This window comes from Montipora capricornis, chromosome 7 (genome assembly GCF_036669925.1).
Source record: "Montipora capricornis isolate CH-2021 chromosome 7, ASM3666992v2, whole genome shotgun sequence".
Lineage (NCBI taxonomy): Eukaryota > Metazoa > Cnidaria > Anthozoa > Scleractinia > Acroporidae > Montipora > Montipora capricornis.
In genome coordinates this window covers 37309834-37329604 of record NC_090889.1, presented here as the reverse complement: position 1 = coordinate 37329604, position 19771 = coordinate 37309834, and the positions used below count along the sequence as shown (strand labels likewise).

Genomic DNA, 19771 nt, shown 5'->3' with positions numbered 1-19771 from the left:
AGCAGATGATGACATCGTATAATGGAAGTTCGAAGCTGTAGTTATTAAAGTCATCAGCACCATACTTTAAATTATACCGAAAATTTAGCTTTTTATATTGAAAAAAAAAAAAAGTTAGTAAATGGTAGAGACGTATCACCATTAGCTATAACAATAAACCATCTGCCATGTTTTTCTCCTTAAAACAAAAGTGGTAGCAGGTTGTCCCATTGTTGAGCGTTTGTAAAGACCCCTGATGTGACAGGTCCTTTGTCAAACAAAGAGAATTTCTCCTTTAACCTCAAACCTAATACGTTTTGGAAATGGTTTTGATGTATGGAAAGCTAGAGTTTCATTTGCGCTAGTGAAACAAAAACGAGGTTTGGACCGCACCGAAAAACCACTTGTTGCCCTTACATTTTTCGGCCTTCCTTAAATTAATGTAGCTGCACAATAATCTGACGGGTTGTTACAAAAGCTTTTAAATGTCGCGATCTCGCAGCGGAGCTCAGTTGTATCCATCTTTAGGTCGTTTCATAGGACTGGCAATTGCTCCATCTCAATTCTGCGATTTTTTTTTTTTTTTTTTGATCGAGCCATTCTTTTTTTCTTTTAAATTCTCTCTTTTGTTTCTCGCACGACAGTATAATAACCTTTCAGGAGAGGTCTCCTGCTGCGAATAACAAAGTTTTCTCGCGGTATGATTTCCCAGTATTTCTATTAGCAATTCAACAGCCGACGCTAATATGACTTCCTATAACAATTCGAGATACTCAGCTTAGCAATTTAGAAGCGAGAGTTTCCGTGAATTTTCCACACAACGTATCCTCCTGTCTCGGATTCCCGAATCTTGACCCAAACTACGATAGTTTTCGCGAGGCGCAACGACACGAGACCCGGAAAATTGCTGTTTAATATAAAACGCAAGGTAGACACAGCATGCTGGCTGGTGATGGACAATACTGAAAGCTGTAAATTAACATGCACAGTTGAACAAATATGATATTCAAAACGGGCTGTCAAATTTGCCTTGATTTACATACGAACTTGGAACAACGAAAATAGATCCTCTCCGCGCGTGGTTTTGCACAAATTGTGTTTTTATTTTGGCGGGTTTCTTGGTTATTTTCCTTTTGTTAACTGCTGATTACCTATCATAACTGGCCCGTACACTTCACGTATCTCGTTTTAATATATTTGCATTCTCTGAACCAACAAGTAACTGGAGAGAAACGCTTGTTTGGTTATTAAAACTGGAAGCGCTGAAGAGGTTCAAGTCGATCACATTTGTAAGATCACTGTGTGAAAGGTGTGATAAGATAAGAGATGTTCCGTCATAGTTAAAGACTACAGACATGGCGGCTTCAAATGGAGGATTTTCAGAGAAGCTGTCTTAACTCATGGCTCACCGTCTAAGGTTTAGTACCCCAGAAAAAAGGAATCGAATCGTTTTAAACGTCAGCGGACATCGTTTTACGACAGATAGAAGTTCGTTGATGCGCTATCCACATACTTTACTCGGAAGCCACATGTTAGCTTGCTTCTTCGACGAAGTTAAACAGGAATATTTCTTCGATAGAGATCCTCATTTATTTCGCTACATATTGAATTATTATCGAAGCGGGAAGCTGCATTCTTCGCCGGACGACTGTCCCGTTGCTTTTAGGGATGAGCTGGAGTTTTTCGGGATTCCACTTTGCGAGCTTTCGGATTGTTGCGGGTTAAATACTAATACAGACGATAAAGATAAGCGTCCTTGCCATTATGCCGTGAGGAAAACCAGCGTAAATACTGTGCAAAGTGCCCCAGGCAACTATGTGGGTTGGAAGAAATGCGGCAGTGAAATCCGAACTAGGAATTCCATGGATAGTGCAGAACCTAGAAGAGCGGTCCGTGGAGCAAATCGACAACACCTGTCGTATTCGAGGACTGGTAAAAGTCTCGAGATCTCCTCAACAAAACGGCAACATTTGACGCAATTAACCCGACTTAAACACAGAAGTCTAAGTGAAAATGCAACCGATGATTTTGGAAGTGCTCACAAATGCGTAACAAATTGCAAACGTCGACTTTGGAAAACTGACATGGGCGAGGATTTTCTAAGGGCCTTGAACTATGCATATGGATTGTTTATCATCCTCAGTGTTGCAACGACAACTGTAGAAACCGTCGATTGCGAGAAAGGAATCAAATGCCTGGAATTGCACCCAAATCTATTTTCTATTCTGGATGCCATGTTTGTGGCTGTTTTCACGTTGGAGTTCCTCATACGTTTTGGTTTCTCCAAAAACCGCTGTGTGTTCATGAAACAAATCTTCAACATAATTGACCTCGTAGCCATACTACCGTATTATATTTCCCTCATTGTCTCTATATTCATCAATACAGAGGGTATTTCGTTGCTTATCACTCTCAGAGTTTTACGGGTTAGTCGAATCATGAAGCTATCAAGAGGTTCAACCAGACTTCAATCGCTTATGTACACGCTTAGAAACTGTTCCACTGATCTGCTGTTTTTGTATTTTACGTTTACACTCGGAATACTGTTATTTGCCAGTGTGCTGTATTACGTGGAAAGACTTGAAAATCCGGACAACTTTAACAGCATCCCGCAATCACTTTGGTACACCTGTGTTACGATGATGACAACAGGGTAAGCAACATTGTTGTTTTTAATTCAAACTTTAACTTCCCTAGAATATTTTTTTTTTCATTCATCGAATGGTCAGTTACTTGTTTAAAATATTTATTATAGTCGCGCTTTCTTTTTATCTTATTGAAATGGAAGTTCCCTTTGTCCCAAGCGCAGTGGCAATTTACCTCCCAGCGGTGTGAAAAAAAGAACTTCCACCTCCCGAGGTGATACTTATAGATGTTTAGTCTGTCTAACGCAAGACAATTTTACTCGTTAATGAGGGCTGCTTCAGGGGTGAAAAGCTTAACAACACATAGGTCCACGCAAAAATCCTGGGAGCTTTTACCCTGTCTAAAGTCGACCGCAAACGGGGAAACAATGTTGCAGAAACAAACGTTTCCCCATTTGGGGCCCCAGGAAACGTTTGTTGCGGAGCCAAAATATCCTTCCTTAGTTCAGAAACATTTTCCTTCCTCAGCAAATGTTTCCTCGTTTGCAATCGCCTTAACGCCAGATGATTTTACTCGTCAATGGAAGCTGCTTCAGGGATGAATGCTGGGTTGGCAACATCTAGGTCCACTCAAAAACTATGTCCCCTTTAACCCTTCCCTCCCTAAGAGAGATACTTGTAGATTTTGTTCTGTCTAATAGGAAATGATTTTACTCGTCAATGGAGGCCACTTCAGGGATGAATGGGTTAAAAACATCTAGGTCCACTCAAAAACAACAATGTCCCCTTTAAACCACAGAAAGTAATGTTTACAATCGCATTAAATTTTGTCCGATTTCCTCTCAAAGAAGGCGGCCGTTTGTTTCCGAAGTACAAGAATCCCAGAATCACTTGTTTTTCGTTTTAATTACCCGTGCGCCCGCCATCTTGAATAACTGCTGCGTGCTATGGTTGCTTATTGGTAAGACAGAGCTTTTGTATGAAAAACAGAAGGCAACGTTAACTCTTCATCTATCAAAGATAGCGGATTCATTGATTGCAACATTATTTTATCCGGTATGAAGTTTTTAGTCAAGCCAAGTCAAGTCAAGTTTATTTACGCAGCTGTCAAAGAAATACAGAGTTTAAGACAAGTTACAAAGAAGAAAAACAAATCAATTTGTAGACACTGAAGTCTGAGATAGACAAATATATTGTTGATACGCAAGCTTTCGTGTTGGTCACTGTCTTATTTGAATAAATAGAAAAGAAGAAGTTGTGAATCGAAGGTTCGCTTTAAAATGTGCAAAGATTTCCGCAAATAACCTCCTACTAAAAAACCCTCATTTACAAAAAATTGATGAATAAGATAGTCTGGATATGAGGAGCCGTTAGAAGGACTGTTGTTGGTGGTATTGACTTTGTGTCAATATTACCAACATCACCAATACCAACAGTCAATGTCACCTACACCAAGAAGTCACCAAGAACACCAACAATCAATGTCTGTAAAAACAGTCCCCTTGTTGTTGGCGACATACACTTCATTCCAAAATGGCCGCCATTTTAGTATTATTTTGTTTCCTTGCAAATTTCCCCTTTCAAACCCTCGCCTTCAAATGTAAAATTCAACAGAATATTTAACCTCGAACGACGCCAAAATAGCTTTCAAACAAAGGAATACTAAAATGATGGCCATTTTGGAATAAGGTGTATTGACAATGTCGTCAAGACCAGTCAGTGTCACCAACAACAGTCCTCTTGTTGTTGGTGACATTGACTTCGGGTCAATATCACTGACAACACCAACAGTTAATGTCACCCACAATGTTACCGTAAATAACAGTAACAGTCAATGTCACGAAGAACAGTCCTCTTGTTGTTGGTGACATTGACTTCGGGTCAATATCACTGACAACACCAACAGTCAATGTCACCTACAATGTTACGATAAATAACAGTAACAGTCAATGTCACCAAGAACAGTCCTCTTGTTGTTGGTGACATTGACTTCGGGTCAGTATCACTGACAACACCAACAGTCAATGTCACCTACAATGTTACGATAAATAACAGTAACAGTCAATGTCACCAAGAACAGTCCTCTTGTTGTAGGTGACATTGACTTCGGGTCAATATCACTGACAACACCAACAGTCAATGTCACCTACAATGTTACCATAAAGAGCAATAACAGTCAATGTCACCAAGAACGGTCCTTCTCAGGACTACTCTCAACTGCACGATCTACTTGTGATCAATTATGGATATGACTCCTGTGTCCAAACCATTTGCTACTTTACTTACTAATACTCTGTGATGTTGAAGTGGTACTACGATCAAAAAATCACTTCCTTTTCTCTTCAGATTTTGAAAGCGTGTTTGCTTAACACCTGACTGGCAAAATTTTGAGCTTTCATTTTTATCCAAAGGCAGTTTGCTTTTTCACGTTCCGCCATTACTCACGTTCAAAACTGACCGACTGGACCTCACAGGGTTGGAGCTAGGAAAAAGTGACGTCATTCACTCAATAGCTTAAAATTCAACCCATTCTCTACCTTGAATTAACGATTATCGTTAATTCTTAATTTGCTCTGAATTTACTATTATCGTTAATTTAGAAGACTGAAAGCTTGATATGGATTATGGGAAATGGTCATATATTTTTTAAAAGACAACCCAAGTGTATGGAAGTAGGACTCGAACCTGGGAGTGTTCATTATTAACCCGTCACCTAACCACTTGACCACCGCACCGCTAGCTGTTCAGAAACAATAATTTAAACACTATTTGATAATGCTGTGTAATCAAACGAAAACAACAAACAATATTACACACTGCAAAGATCGCTTTTCAAAGTTCGTGACAAAGCTAAACATTTTTATAAATCCAAGCTTAGGCTTAAATTATTAATCTAGCCTAGGCCCAATATTTTTTCAGCAGCGATCTTCTATGGCAGACTTAAAAAAACGTTTTTTTTTTTGAAAATGCGATGTATTGGTCTTAAGTGGTGAAGCGGAAAGAAGCGGTTCCTATGGAGCAGAAGCCCCAGGTTCGAATCCAATCCACGGATATGATTTTTTTCCTTATTTTCTCTGCTATCACAAGTCCTGGGACACAGTGTCCTAAATTAACGATAATAGTAAATTGAAAGCAAATTAAGAATTTACGATAATCGTTAATTTAAAAAAAAGATCATGTCGTAAAATTGCAGCGTGTAAACGCAGTTTATTATTTATACAAAACACGAGTTTGTCAGTCTGAAAACCTGCACCGTGCTGCATATTAATATTCAGTCGCGTACAAACGCATTGCATTCTTAAACTAGTGAGTGTTTGATGTCATTTTCTCCTCGATCCAGCTCTCTCAAGATCTTCAAGTTAGTAATGGCGGACCATTAAATAGGAAAATTCCATTTGAAATAAACAAGTATCTTTTTAAAATTAAGGCTTAAAACTTGAGTCACTTAGCGTTTAGGAAAAGCGTCAAAGGAAAAAAATGTTTTGAGCATAATACCACTTTAAAAACTTGAAGCTTTAATGTGAACTGAGGGAACGTAACAATTCAAAAGACATAACCACTCGGCACGGATGACAAACCCAAACGGGATGGTGATTTACAATCGTGTTGTAATGTATTTTGAGTTTACAGACCAATGTTCAATGTTAGCGTTCAATGCGGAATTTGAATTTGCAGCACGCGCATTCCAATCCAACGCCATAACCGCTGGACAACACAGCCTCCTTCTCCATTCGGATTTTTCAGTTAAGAGTTTGTCAAAACTGAATGTCGGTCACTGATAAAGCTAGCCATGATATATTGCCCTGTGACCTGAAATCAGACGCTTCTGTCCAGAGATGCACGTTATAGGCCATTTCCGAGTTCATGTCTGCCTCCTCTTCAAAGCGGGTCTCTTGCGTTTTTGCGATGGTAATTAGTTCTTCTTTAAATATGAATGAAAACTAATTTTCGTAAGAAAAACTTCGCGGTAGACTCGCTTTGAAGAGGAGGCAGACATGAACTCGGAGATGGCCTAATACACGCATACCGATTTTAATAAGAAGTGTCCGCTTACTCTTTTATCCAACTTGGGCCACGTCCACACGTATCTTGATATTTTTGAATCCGCAACTTTTTCTTTCCGGGATCCAAAAATATCCCCATCCACTTGTTGTGTATTTGAAGCGAATTTGCCCGTCCTCACGTATCCGAAACGTATCCGGATTCACTCTAGTACTCAGGACTTCTCAAGGAAACAGAGGTAGCCATCTTGAGAATTAATTTCGCGGTGAGGAACTGGGCTCGATCTTGTTACGTCATGAGGATAAAAAATTCCGGATTTAGCGTCCACACGGTTCCGGATTCATAGCGGATTCAAAAATATCTACTATGCAGAGCGTATTCCAAATGTTCCGGGTTCACCAGCGAATTCGCCGGTGAACGGAAAACATATCCAGAAAGAAAAAGTTGCGGGTTAAAAAGTATCCGGATACCTGTGGACGGGGCCTTAAAAAGGACTTTATCCACACACCCCCTCCTCCCCAAAAACATCGTTGAAAGATGTGAGAACGGGGTATTAAACTCATGTTAAGGCAACCTCGTTCCCAGGGTTCTCTCCTTACGAGTAGGAGACAACCCTGGGAACGAGGTTAGTTTTGAGAAAGACAGACAATTAACCCTCATTAAGTGTCCCCTAGAGAAAAGTAACACTCAACTCTTATCAAATCGGAGGCTGGTTTTTGAGAGGGGAAAACCGGAGAACCCGGAGAAAAACCTCTCGGAAGGAAAGGATTTTTAATTAAGTGTCTAGTCGCTCTAGCGCTGGAGCACTAATTGGTGACACTGTAACCTGAAATGAACAATCAACGCAAATGAAGTCAAATTTTGAGGAGAGGGGAAACCGGAGTACTCGGAGAAAACCTCTTGGTGCAGAGTAGAGAACCAACAAATTCATCCATATATGACGCTGTGTCTGGGAATCGAACCCGGGACACATTAGTGGGAGGCGAGTGCTCTCACCACGGCGCCATCCCTGTACATACCTGGAGCAGATTGAGTCAGTGAGTATAGAGCCAACAAACGTAACCCATAAGTAACGCATACCTGGAGTCAAACCCGGGGCAGATTGGTGGGAGGCGAGTGGTCTCACCACTGCATTATCCCTCCTCCCTATAAATTCTACACCATAATCATCTCGTTACTTGTTTTCAGGTACGGTGATGTGGTGCCTCTTACAACTTTAGGAAAGATCATTGGCGGTCTGTGTTGCGTGTGTGGAGTGGTGATAATGTCACTTCCGATACCAATTATGCAGGACAAGAAAGTCATTGTGAGGAGATAGCATTTGCACTAACAACTGCTTCAGTTTCTACTGGTTTCCAAAAAATGCGACGTTTCGGAGAATACCATGGCTGTGATTTTTGCTAAATTTTGCTCTTTTTATTGCATAATTTATGATCTTTTGCTGACACAGCCTGCTTACAAGCAAGCATAATGACTTCACGGTTGGCTTGCCATAGCAACATTGGTCACTCTTGGAGAGACCCTCTTACCCACAGGAGAAACAGACACTTGATCACCAGAGTAACCTCACTTGCCGTGCAAACGTTGATAGGAGCAAGACGTTTGCTTACGAATGCTGGGTTAATATCCTTACGAAGCCAATTAACAGAAACGTTTAGATTAAGGTGCATGAGAGGCTACGAGTAGAGAACATTCGTGTTGGCACTCTTACTTGTATGCAATCTAATTGCCACGAACATCTTTGTAGCAGTTTTCGATGAAGAGCATGTTTTCGAATGAGTCCAATCTCAGAGCTCTCCTCTTAAATGAGGCAAGGAAGAGCTCTGGGGAATCCTAAATCAAAGTGTCTTCTCATTGGTTTCGTGAAGAACAATGAACAGTGTCCCTGAATGGTGCAGTTTCCCAGAGTCTTGGGTTGATCCGAGACTCTGGTGAGGAGAATGGATGAGTCGCGTTTTTTGCAATAACTTGATTCACTAAGAAAGCAATAAAATGAAGCATCCAACTGACTTGTGGACGAAGCTTTGATAAATTGTCCTATAATATTGTTCAACAATGTTTATTTTTTTCCGTTCTTTTTGTTTTGCGAAATTTACTCTGCCTTCAGTGCTGTGAACACAACACATCAAAGAGCGCAACCTGCGATCAAGCGTTCTGTGTTTATCATGCAATTGTCTCTTACCCTATTCCCGATATCATTATCATCATTATATCTTTATTTTCCCTCGGATTTTAGATTAGCTTCATGCATCTAATTAATATCTCCAAGCATTTACTCTCTTAAGGGGTTAGGTCTTAATTGGGACGAAAGTTCTGTTGCTCTCTGTTGCCACTCAACTCCATTTTTTTTTTCTTTTTTTGCAACGTACAATTTTCAGTATTATTAGTCAATTGATGAAACTACAACAGTACTACTACTTGGCTACCTAAAATAGAAATGCTGGGCAAACAAGTGATGTTCGATTTTCTACAAGATCACGTCGAGGAAGTAACAGAGTTGGGTTTGTCTCCCAAGACATCTTCATGCAAGTGCTATCTTGATTTCAAAGGATTGCTGCTAGCTGTGGAAGGAGTATTGGGATGGAAGCTTTCAAAGCCACACTGAGGTCTCGGAAGCCAACATTTCCAAGCACAACTGCCGACTCATCATTTACCCAGGTACGCCCTTAGGAACGTACTTATTTTGGTAGTTTTAAAACGAAAGCCTTGGGAAAACTATCGAACAAAGTCGGATCCAACATGCAACATTCCTGGATGTAAATGTTGAGCTAGTGGCCAAACATTTTTCAACTTTGCACAACAACACTGATTCAAGTCAAGTCAAATCAATCTTTATTTATACACGGGAAACTCGTCAGGATTTATAAATCTTGAGAGAGCTGGATCGAGAGGAAAATGACGTGAAACACTCACTAGTTTAAGAATGCAATGCGTTTGTACGCGACTGAATATTGATATGCAGCACAGAAGTTTCAGGCTTTCGGACTGATAAACTCCTGTTTTGCACAAATAAAGAAAACTGCGTTTACACGCTGAAATTTTAAGCTATTGAGTGAATGACGTCACTTCTCCCTAGATCCAACCCTCTGAAGTCCAGTCGGTCAGTTTTGAACGTGAGTAATTTGTGTTAACCGTGATTTACACTCAAAGTAAACAACCTTTGGATAAAAATCAAAATTCAAAATTTTTCCAGTCAAGTGTTAAGCAAAAAAAGTAAAGAAAATGAAGTGATTTTTTTTTTTTCATAGTGGCACTTTAATCTCCCTATTTTAGCTATGTGGAGCATTAAAGGTTGAGAACTCTAAGGGCAAAGAGAATGTGAGTTGAGAGGGGGCCTTTCTGTGCCCCATAATAATTAATTAAAGTGTATTTCTCTTGATTGCCCCCATTGTGCGAAGATTATTTTTATCCGGTTGATCTCATGACAACGAAATCAACGTTTACTCTATAGCTAACTGCTAAGACGCTGTCGTCCTTGAAAAAATAGTCACTAAGAGCAAATATTTAACAATTATTGGACGAGGTTGAGCAAAATTTCGCGATTTGTCAGTAGCGAGCAGATCAATTATTTGCCGAAGATAATTGATCTGCGAGACTCTGATAAATCACGAATTTTACGATAACCGAGTTCAATAGTTGTTTTATCATTTGATGACTGAGTTAACTTTATTTTTCACAATTCCCAACAATTCAATCTTTTTCTGAAAGCTCAGGAAAGCCAACTGCCATTTTCACACATGACCATGGTTTCAATTACGCATGAGCAGAATATTATTTGCAGCAAAACACTTATTTGTAAACAGTTATTTGCAAGTCACGTGGTGGGCTCTCGGCCAATGAAAAGGAAGGAAAAATACATCGAATGATAATAGATATTAAATAACTCCTTCGGAATGGGGGCAAATATGTGGGATTCTCTCCGTTAACTGTTAAGGATGGTGCCTACTATTGTTATCGCGCATACGTTCTGCGCATCTCGAGATACTCGGATTTCCAATGGGTGGTGCTTATTAATAAAGGATATTTTTTGCGCGGCTTAAGTCTATGTGGAGAAAGGAGAACTTAGCAAGTGCTCTTCGTATCTATGGAGAAAATTGGAGGTAATCGCCCATTTTTTAGAGATAATTAAGGTTCAATTTGGAAAAGAAAGTCATACATTGCTTTGTATTTTAAAAATTAGTTATCTTCGAAAAATGCTTGGTTACCCCCAATTTTTCTTTTCTGGATTTCAATAACACTTTTTGAGATCTGCTTTTCTCACATATTCAGTAAACCGTGCAAAAGTACCTGAATTAGTAAGCACCGTCCCTAATCGAAACATTTGTGCGGGATAAAGGCCAAAAACAGCAAACAAAACATAAGCAAAAAAACTTGTGTAGTTTCATTACCATTGCTATAAATTAAGTATCAAACATGCGAGTAATGAGACTAAATGAGCTATATGAGACAAACACCTTTTGATTAATTCTCCTAAGTACTTCCAAAACAATGTCTGAAGAACAATTGGAAGAATATGCGTTTCGATGTAAGGTGTTTTGATTAGGCTATGCCAGGATGTGTACATTGAACATGTTCACGTTCCACGAATTGTTTATATTCAAGCCTGGTCAATTTGCATAATTTCGTCTTAGTTATTGTTGATTTTCGGATCATTTAATTCTCGGAAAATTTTCGGAACATTGATACGTCGAACGTGGACTAAGAGACACAAATACGATTATTTTAAAAATACAATGGTGGAGCTACAAGGACAAAAGAGATAATAGTGATGCCCGACTGACTCCGCCATTCGCCCTTGTCACACGGCGGCCATATTGTCCCGGGAGACCAAAAAAGCTTTGTGTTACCACGCCAAACCTCGCAGTGGAAACCATGGGGGTGAGGCTTGGCGTGGTAAAACAAAGCTCTTTTGGTCTCCCGGGACAATATGGCCGCCTTGTGACAAGTGCGAATTGAACATGGAGTACTATCCTTCATTTGTGAGACCAAAAATCCTCCATCTCGTTTGTATAAACTGAAGAAGCTTATCCGTGAAGCATATAGATTTTCTTTTGCACCAGTGTGATAGTGAAGTCGAAATGTGGAAATCAAGGCCGGGGATTGAGAACAACTCAATTCAGGAAGAAGCATAGTATGGTAAATGGTAAATTGCCTTTCAACTTTTACTCCTTAGAGAGAAAAATCTGCTCTACACTTTCCGTCTTTGGCTTCTGATAACTGCATACAAGTTTGAGCGTTAATTTCTCTGGATTCTGCTTGCTTCTTGGAAATACACTTACAGTATCTCTTTATTATGCCTTGCAATAACGGAATTTCATAAAATTTAAAAGGTTGCTTTTTTTTTTGTTTTTTTTTCCCCTCTTTTTTTAATAATAAAAGTAAAGATGAATAAAAGATATAACACCGCTTATAAGCCCAAGGTGACGGCGGCAGGCCACAGGCGTCTCTCACTTTCAGCTGCATTAAACAATTTTACAATTTTCTCTCAGTACAGCCAAGAAAGTCAAGATTAATGAAATAATTTTAAAATACGACATTTAAAATGATACTATTGTATTGGAGCCGGAAAGGCTTGAGTCAACTCTGTGCTGATGCGACTTTCGTTTTGACGGAATGCAGCCAAGAAAATCAAGCTGAATGAAATAATTTAAAAATACGACATTTAAAATGATACTATTGTATTAGAGAAAGACTTGAGTCAAGTCTGTGTTGATGCGACTTTCGTTTTGACGGAATCAATTAAGACCACAATTTTTCATTTCATTGTCACTAAGATATTTAAACTGGGTTCCACGTCGTGTTCTCAGATAAAGAACTTAATTGCGCTTTGACTTCGTTAATATTTTAAATCATTCAGTGAAATTTGTTTTGACTCTGCGTTGCGAAAGGCTTATCCCAGACTTTCTCTCTGCAACCAAAATAATTGTTTACGTACATTTTGCAGGTGTAGGTGTCAGCTGGTTGAAGAGGAACTGCATCATTCAAGGTTCTACAACATCGCATGTACGTTTAGCAAGGTCGACATATTTATCAGCAAACTAAGGAGTATCTATATCTTGCAGTATTTCCTGGTTGAAAGGTATGTTAAATCGAGATGTCATTTAGAATTTCGATATTATATCATATCAAATTGTTTTGCATTTTGTATCTACCCATTCAACTCAAAGGCTTCAGTCAATTCTAATTGATCTTGTTGTTTTAATTAGTCTTTGAAGTAACTGAACCGAAGAGCATAAGGGATGTTAAGATTTGAATACGTTTCACAAACTCTGAAGCACTATAAAATTTAGCAAATCCTGGGACATTCCTGAACTATTCAGCGAAAAGAAAAATTCAGACACCAACTTCGCATTTAATTCATTTTACATGTATGGTAATTGAAGCAATGGCAGGTAATTCTTTCAAATCAAACACTAACCCGGCAATAATGATTTCTCTCTCTCTCTCTTTCTCGTTACTTGCTGCGCAGTTAAGAAAGATTTCTCCTGATCATCTTTGGAACAATTCCAAATATTTTTTCTTTGAATATTCTCGAAAAACAAGAGTCTCTTAAAAGAATCTCAATCTAGTGAGTACAATTTTTCAACAACTCCTGATAAGGTCTAATTAGAGGTTGACCTTTGTGAAATCAATGCTTTCGTCAAATAATCAAACCATGATTCTGATGTAGCTAAACAAATGTTTCAAAAGTTTAAAAAAACTTATTTCGAAATATGTAGCCTTGGGGACATATTATTGGCCTTCCAAGCGACATCATTTGTACTTAGATTGCATGGTTCCAAATATTTGAACCATCAGTTAATTGGCAGGAAGTCCTAAACGTTTTATAAAGCTAAATAAAGAATTGTTTCAAAAGTTGAAATCTCCTTCGAAACTTGGTAGCCAGGGGACATATTGTCGAAAGTCCAAACGAATTTAATTTTGCATTTAATTGTGTGGTTGCAAAGATTTGAGCCATGAGTGAAGTGGCAATAAGTTCTGAACATTTTATGATGCTTAATAATTGTTTCAAAAGTTAAAAAAAAAACTTGCTTTCGAAATACGGTAGCCAGGGGAACATATTGTTGACCTTCCAAGCGACATCTTTTGTATTAAAAATGCCTGGTACGTTGCAAAGATTTGAGCCATCAGTTAATTGGCAAGAACTTCTGAACGTTTTACAAAGCTAAAGAATTACGGTTTCAAAAGTTGAAATATCCTTTCGAAAAATGGTAGCCAGGGGAACATTTGTCGAACTTCCAAACGAGTTTATCTTGCAGTTAATTGTCTGGTTGCAAAAATTTAAACTATCAGTGAAGTGGCAAGAAGATCTGAACATTTAATGATGGCAATAGAATTGTTTCAAAAGTAAAAAAACACGTCTTTCGAAATATGGTGCCCAGAGGAACATATTTTTGTCTTGAGCTGGGTGAAACGCATTTAAGACATCTTGAAGTGTCCTCAAATCCAGCAGAAGCCTTCCTTTTTTTACGCAACCGCTGGGCTGTTTAAGACTGGCACAATAACATTTTGTTCTACTTCTTTTTCGTTTCTAAGCCGACGGAGGTACTTTCCGGGCATCTCTCCGCGCAAACGCGTCTGAAAATGACAGTAAGCAGTTGAGCGACGTTAGGAATGCTTTATCTGGCCAAAATGTTATTTCAAGTTTCTTATATAACGCAGTGATTGGGTGGCCTGTGGTATCACACGCAAAGTCGCAAGACCCTCAGCAAGTAGGTTTATTAATTGGGTTGCCTGTGGTATGACAGGAAGTGTCCGACAAATTGACAAGCGTAATTATCCTCAGGCAGTTAGTTAGAAGCACCGCGGCCCAGTGGTGGGTTTGAAAACCCGCCCTCAGTGATTTGACCTTTGTAGTCCCTGGTTCAACAGTGACTTCTCGGCTGTACTTGTAAATAGCCAACTACGTTTACTTCTTTTCAGTCAGGAGTCTTAACAGATGTTGTTCTATTCTATCGTTTCGTTGATTGTATCGTTTCGTTGATTGTATCTCATTCGTGAACTTACGGGTGTCGAAATCTCCATGAAACCAAGCTATCACAGTGTTGTGGGTCGTAAGATCGATGCTATAAGAGATTAATCCTTTTGAGAACGGTGTGCAGAAGGAACACTTTTCAGGGCATATTGGAGGATTCAAAAGGGGTTTTTTGCTGAAGAAAATGTCAATAGTACCGTGAGAAAGAAAACACATAATAAAGTGTTTTTTTCGCTTCAGCAAGGCTAATAGGGGGCCAAATTAGAGAATGCCAGATGGAAGCTACATTTTGAACACATTTTTCCTGTCTTCATTTTGAGCCGAAAGTGTCAATTTTTTTTAGCTCGAGGCAAATTAAGAAAATTTTGAGGCATCTGGAGTAATGATTGTCTTCTTTCATTTCCTTCTTCCTCCCCTCCGTGTGTACATTTCTAGTCCAAATTTTCAACCTCTTTGCCTGCCTGTGTCAACAGTCCCTTCAATTCTAAGCAAACAGTTATTATACCTTTAAGTAGGAAGCTGTCTTTATTGATAGTTTCTACTCTTGTTTTCTCATCAACGTCTTATTGCTTCCGATAAACATTTTGCCACTGTAACTTGAACAGGCCTTATCTGGTCGGAATTAGCCAATAGGATATCGTATTCCTGTCATAAATATTCAATACCAAACGTGATAAATGAATTAAGTTTTCTATTCTTTCGTTGGCTTGGAAGTGTTCTCAGTTGAATTCAAGCTAAACAATTAAGGTGTGCGTTTGCCAGAATGGTTTTTCGGGATAAACTTTTAATAAAAAGATGGATCAGAGAGCGTAGTCCATTTGTCTTTTTGCACAGGGAGACCTGACACTCACTTGAAGCAAGCCAGGAAAAACTATGAATCGCAAAGATAGGCTTGTCCGGTACTCGACATTTCAAAAACGACTTTTGTCATCCCGTTTCAGTTATGCTACACGAATCAAATCACGAATATTCTATTTCTTTAAATCTTTCACAGTTGTTTTTCGACGCGTATGTGGAGTAAGACCTACAGGCGCAAACTGTTCTTTTCAGTTGTACAACATTGGTCACATTATAATTAATAAACAAAAAAAAGTACGGGTACTGAGAAATGACGAATATATATTCGGGCTTGGTTGTTCACTTAATATTGTCAATCTAAACCGTGTTTGCTTTCAGTTGCGTTTTGCAGGGTCGAGGACATGTGTGACAGCTTTGTGATGTTACCAACCTCTGTTCTGCGCAAGTAAATAAAAGAAGCAAATGCAGCCGGTATGTCGTGGAAATGGTTCGTGTTTGACAGACTAGTTGTGAAAAAGGAAGTAAGTAAACGTTTGATTTCCATGCGTATTAATTTAGAAGACGCACTTCTTCAAGATTGAACTTTTCAGTTTAATCTGTCAAACTGAGAAAACGATTGCGTGAATTACTCTTCCCCTTACCGGTGTATCGTAAATGCATAAATAGAAAAAAGAAAGTTAGCCTCAAAGAGGATTTCAGAGGAAACTATACAATATCCTTCACCGGGCATCTCCACTCATTTAAGTCACAGAAGTAAAAACAGTTGAATGTTCAAAATCAGGGGATGATTTGTTTTCGTTCCATTTTGTTTTCTTAGTAGACGTTGTTGTTGGTGATTTTTTTTAGTATTTGATCGTTCATGAAAACTTCATCTAGGGATAACGCCTTTTGCCCAGTTAATTGTGCATTTTGTCGGTTAGAATTCAGAGACTTTCATCGACGAAACTTCGCAGGTCTCGACGAACAGCATCGTGCACCCAACAAGAATCGTAGTTCAAAACCACTTAAACATACGCACCATTGTTTAACATATTTTAGTATTTAAAAGGTAGATAGAGGCGTATTTTTATCCCCTAAATTTTTTTCATCTGTTCAGATTCCCTAACTGAAAGTGTAAGTGATCCGAAAATTATATGGATCAAAACTCACCTTTTCGAAAATTTCAGCCAGAAAAAGGGCTCCCGAAAATTCTAGGTGACCTTTTTAGGGTAAAAATCTGTTAAAAATGGGCAATTATAACATGTTTTAGATGTTCGAAAAGCCTAGGACAGGCAGGCAAGCAAGGAATTTTACAACAATTTTTTCGAAATTTCTAGATCTCAAATCGGCTTGAACTGCTTGTACCTGCAATGCTTACGGATATGGCAAACGCATGATAAGGGGAAGCGATTCGAAGCGCCTCGATTCGGTTGAGCCAACGAAAGCGTTCATCGTTGAACGCCTTCACATATTTACCAGCTGAGGCCGTACCTCTTTGAAAAAAATTCGATGAAGATGACTTAGAAAAGTGTTTGTGATAATAAGCATTTTTTTTTCTTTTGCTATGATGATGATGAAAGAAATTGCTTTCAATGTTTATGCTCCTGACAAAAAGAAACCAACTAATTGACATATGACAACCTCACGAAAACTGCTGGATAAAAACAACATGGGTTGTTCTTTGTGGCCGTACATTCTTTCCTCAAACTGAAATTTACGTGCGGGTAACACACATAAGTTACGTATAATTTCCATAGGACAGTCCAGAATAGTTTCATACATAAGCACTATTTTTCTGCTGGCCTCACGGCTCGTATTAGTTTCGTATTGCCGAGAGCAAATATCTCATTAGCTCGTTTATTGCTTGGGTCATGAAACTAACGACGAATTAAGAAACTGTCATTTATGATCAGCTCATCTGTTTAAAAGCCAACGCGATTCCCTTCCCGATAGGCCGTAGGCTGATTTGTCACTTTCCGTCTCTGTTTCTTGTCCGACATTCAATTTTAATTTTGCTTCAAGCAGATGGCCCAGCAGTTCTAGGCAAATTAATTAACTTGCACTAAATAAGTAGTCTTCTTAAATGCCAAAAATAGAATACAAACCCAATGTCACAGAGCAACGTATATTACTTCCGAAGACGTCGCTCTCTCTTCTTATGTTATATTGTGCAGGTAATGTTTGATTGCTTATCCAATGATCCGCGGCTAAGCTTAGCCTGAGATATGCAAAACTGGGAGAAGTTATTAAGGCGATTTTATGCTAGCCATATTCACGTTTTAATTCTTTCTTCGGTCAAATACAATTGAGACCCTTTTGAAAAGGAAAAAAATGGTGGCATACCTTCGAAATTTCTACACGAATGTCACGTTGTACCGACGTAATTCAAGACAAGGTAAGGCAGTAAATTGGACTGAGTTATTCGCAACGGAAGGGAGCATTTCACTGCTTCCCGTTGCTTCCCTTTGTATGTACATTTTATGCCCTGTTGCTCACACATTCAATTTGAAAAGAGTTTTCACTTAAATAATAAATCTATAAGAGCAGACGATCATGACTAGTATGTCATCGAAGGCGCGGATGGGCTCCAAATTGGTTACTTATTTCCAGACAAATATCTAGTTTCTATTTCTTCTGCCCGACTTAATTTAAATTTAATACTAGCACTCGTTCGCCCACTTTGACATTCTTAGTTTTAATACTTAAGTCTTTACAGAAAAAGAGTGAGCATCAGTAGCTACTGAAAGGAAATATCTGTGCGACCTTTTTTTCCTGTCATTTGGAGAAAAATAACAAGAGACCAATTGAACATGAGCTATTTACATATTCTCGTTTTTACAGCCCGACAGGACTTTTAAAATATTTTCAAGAAAATTATTTCTATTTAAATATACTTGAATACACCAGTTGTCTTTTAGATAGTTTCTATTGTGAGCATTTCAATATCTTTAAAATCACTTAAGGGGATGTGTTGAAGCTGTAGACAGGAACTCGTTCTATTCCCTAGCGAATTAATCATTATTACATTATCGGAAGAATTGCAGTATCAGCTTTTGTACTCGGGCAGAAAGCTAAAAAGAACTAGAAGCTGTTTACACGGTAACTAGTCGTCTACAAAACTGGTGCATGCGTGAAAGGCACCCCAAAGACCACCTTTTTTTCTCTTCCCTTTTCACTTTTTTGATTCTTTGATCAATCCACTGTTTCTTCGCCCTCTTCCCCGAACATCGTAGTTTGATGTTTAAAACCCAAAACTCAAAATCATGGTGATGATGATTATGAAAGTATCAATTAAATCCGGCAGAAGAAAAAAGAGGACAGCTTTTCACTACTAACATGCTAGAAAATGGGACGGATGGCTTAGTGGAGCCTAGTTAATTTCCAGATCTTAGGAAATTCAAAACCAGATGTTTTCAGGGTTTTTCTTATAAAATTGATGTTTCCGTTTGTGAATTATAAAATAAATTACTGTTTGCATTTGCGAGGTGCGACCTGCACTACAAAGTAAACACGAGAACTTCAAATGAAACATTTTCATTTTTGTGCTGAAACATATTTTGGTGTTCTCAACGTTCAGAATCAAAGTACTTGATGAAATGCTATGTTCCAAGTTTTTGTCATAAATGCTAACGTGGTCCCTGCTTTTTAGTGGAAAAATGGCACTGCTATGAAGTTTTATTTCAAACGCGTATTGAAGTAGATCATTGCGTAGCTTTGGAAACCGAACTTCTAAGTCTCGCATGAGGTATCTCATCTCGCATGACAGTATCCAGTTTTGCATTCGATTTTACAGTGTGTAAGATCATGACTAAATCGTTATCGCCCTCTGATAATATTTGTTTAAAATAATAGACAAAAGAAAACAGTAAGGATTTCCTGTTGCTTTGTCAACCAGGAGACGTTTGTTCGCATAATAAGAAGACCTTGTGTATAATTTAAATGAGTGCTTGTGTATATAATATTGGAAAGAATAGCTTTCATTGGTGTGAAAAAAAGAAGACACAGGCATCCATCTACCATCCGAGAAAGTCCGTTTTCCTTTTGCATGTGTATAAGTCCCTTGATGTACCTCTACCAAAAGAGCAGTCACTAGAGCGCGTACCCACAAGAACGAAACGGACTTCTTTCAATTTCCACTTATGTATTTAGTGGGCAGAAGAATATCTGGTCTTAATTTATGCAATAATCGATCCGAGGCCTTTTATTCGCTTAATGCAAATGCAGCAATATTAACAGAAAGACTAAGATGTTATCGAGTCAGTCATTGGTAAGGCAGGTAACCGAAAACGCAGGAAGGAATAGAGACAAATTACCTAGTGCGCGCTACACGGGAACACGAAACGCAGACAAACGCAGCGAAAGTGAGTATATCTTTAATTTCTTAGCTGCATTCGTAATTCCTTGGAGTTTTATTGATTTTTACGGGGTAAAATTTTTTCCATGGTCTTTATCA

At 38.6% G+C, this 19771-nt stretch overlaps 2 protein-coding genes across 9 annotated transcripts in view; both read left to right on the top strand.

Annotated features, from left to right (window-relative positions):
* LOC138057103 (A-type voltage-gated potassium channel KCND3-like) overlaps window positions 1–19771 on the top strand; it is a 46320-nt gene that overhangs the window by 8489 nt on the left and 18060 nt on the right. For 2 of the 8 annotated variants that reach the window (XM_068903148.1, XM_068903146.1), the window contains exons 2-4: window positions 8945–9224; window positions 12511–12645; window positions 15718–15860. The gene's annotated coding sequence lies outside the window, so the exon portion shown is untranslated. The other 6 variants (XM_068903151.1, XM_068903150.1, XM_068903145.1 and 3 more) reach the window with 4 other exon arrangements.
* LOC138057100 (potassium voltage-gated channel protein Shal-like) lies at window positions 368–8575 on the top strand. The gene is made up of 2 exons (XM_068903137.1): window positions 368–2632; window positions 7755–8575. The coding sequence occupies exons 1-2, from the start codon at window positions 1380–1382 to the stop codon at window positions 7882–7884; spliced, it is 1383 nt and encodes a 460-aa protein (XP_068759238.1). The 5' UTR covers window positions 368–1379; the 3' UTR covers window positions 7885–8575.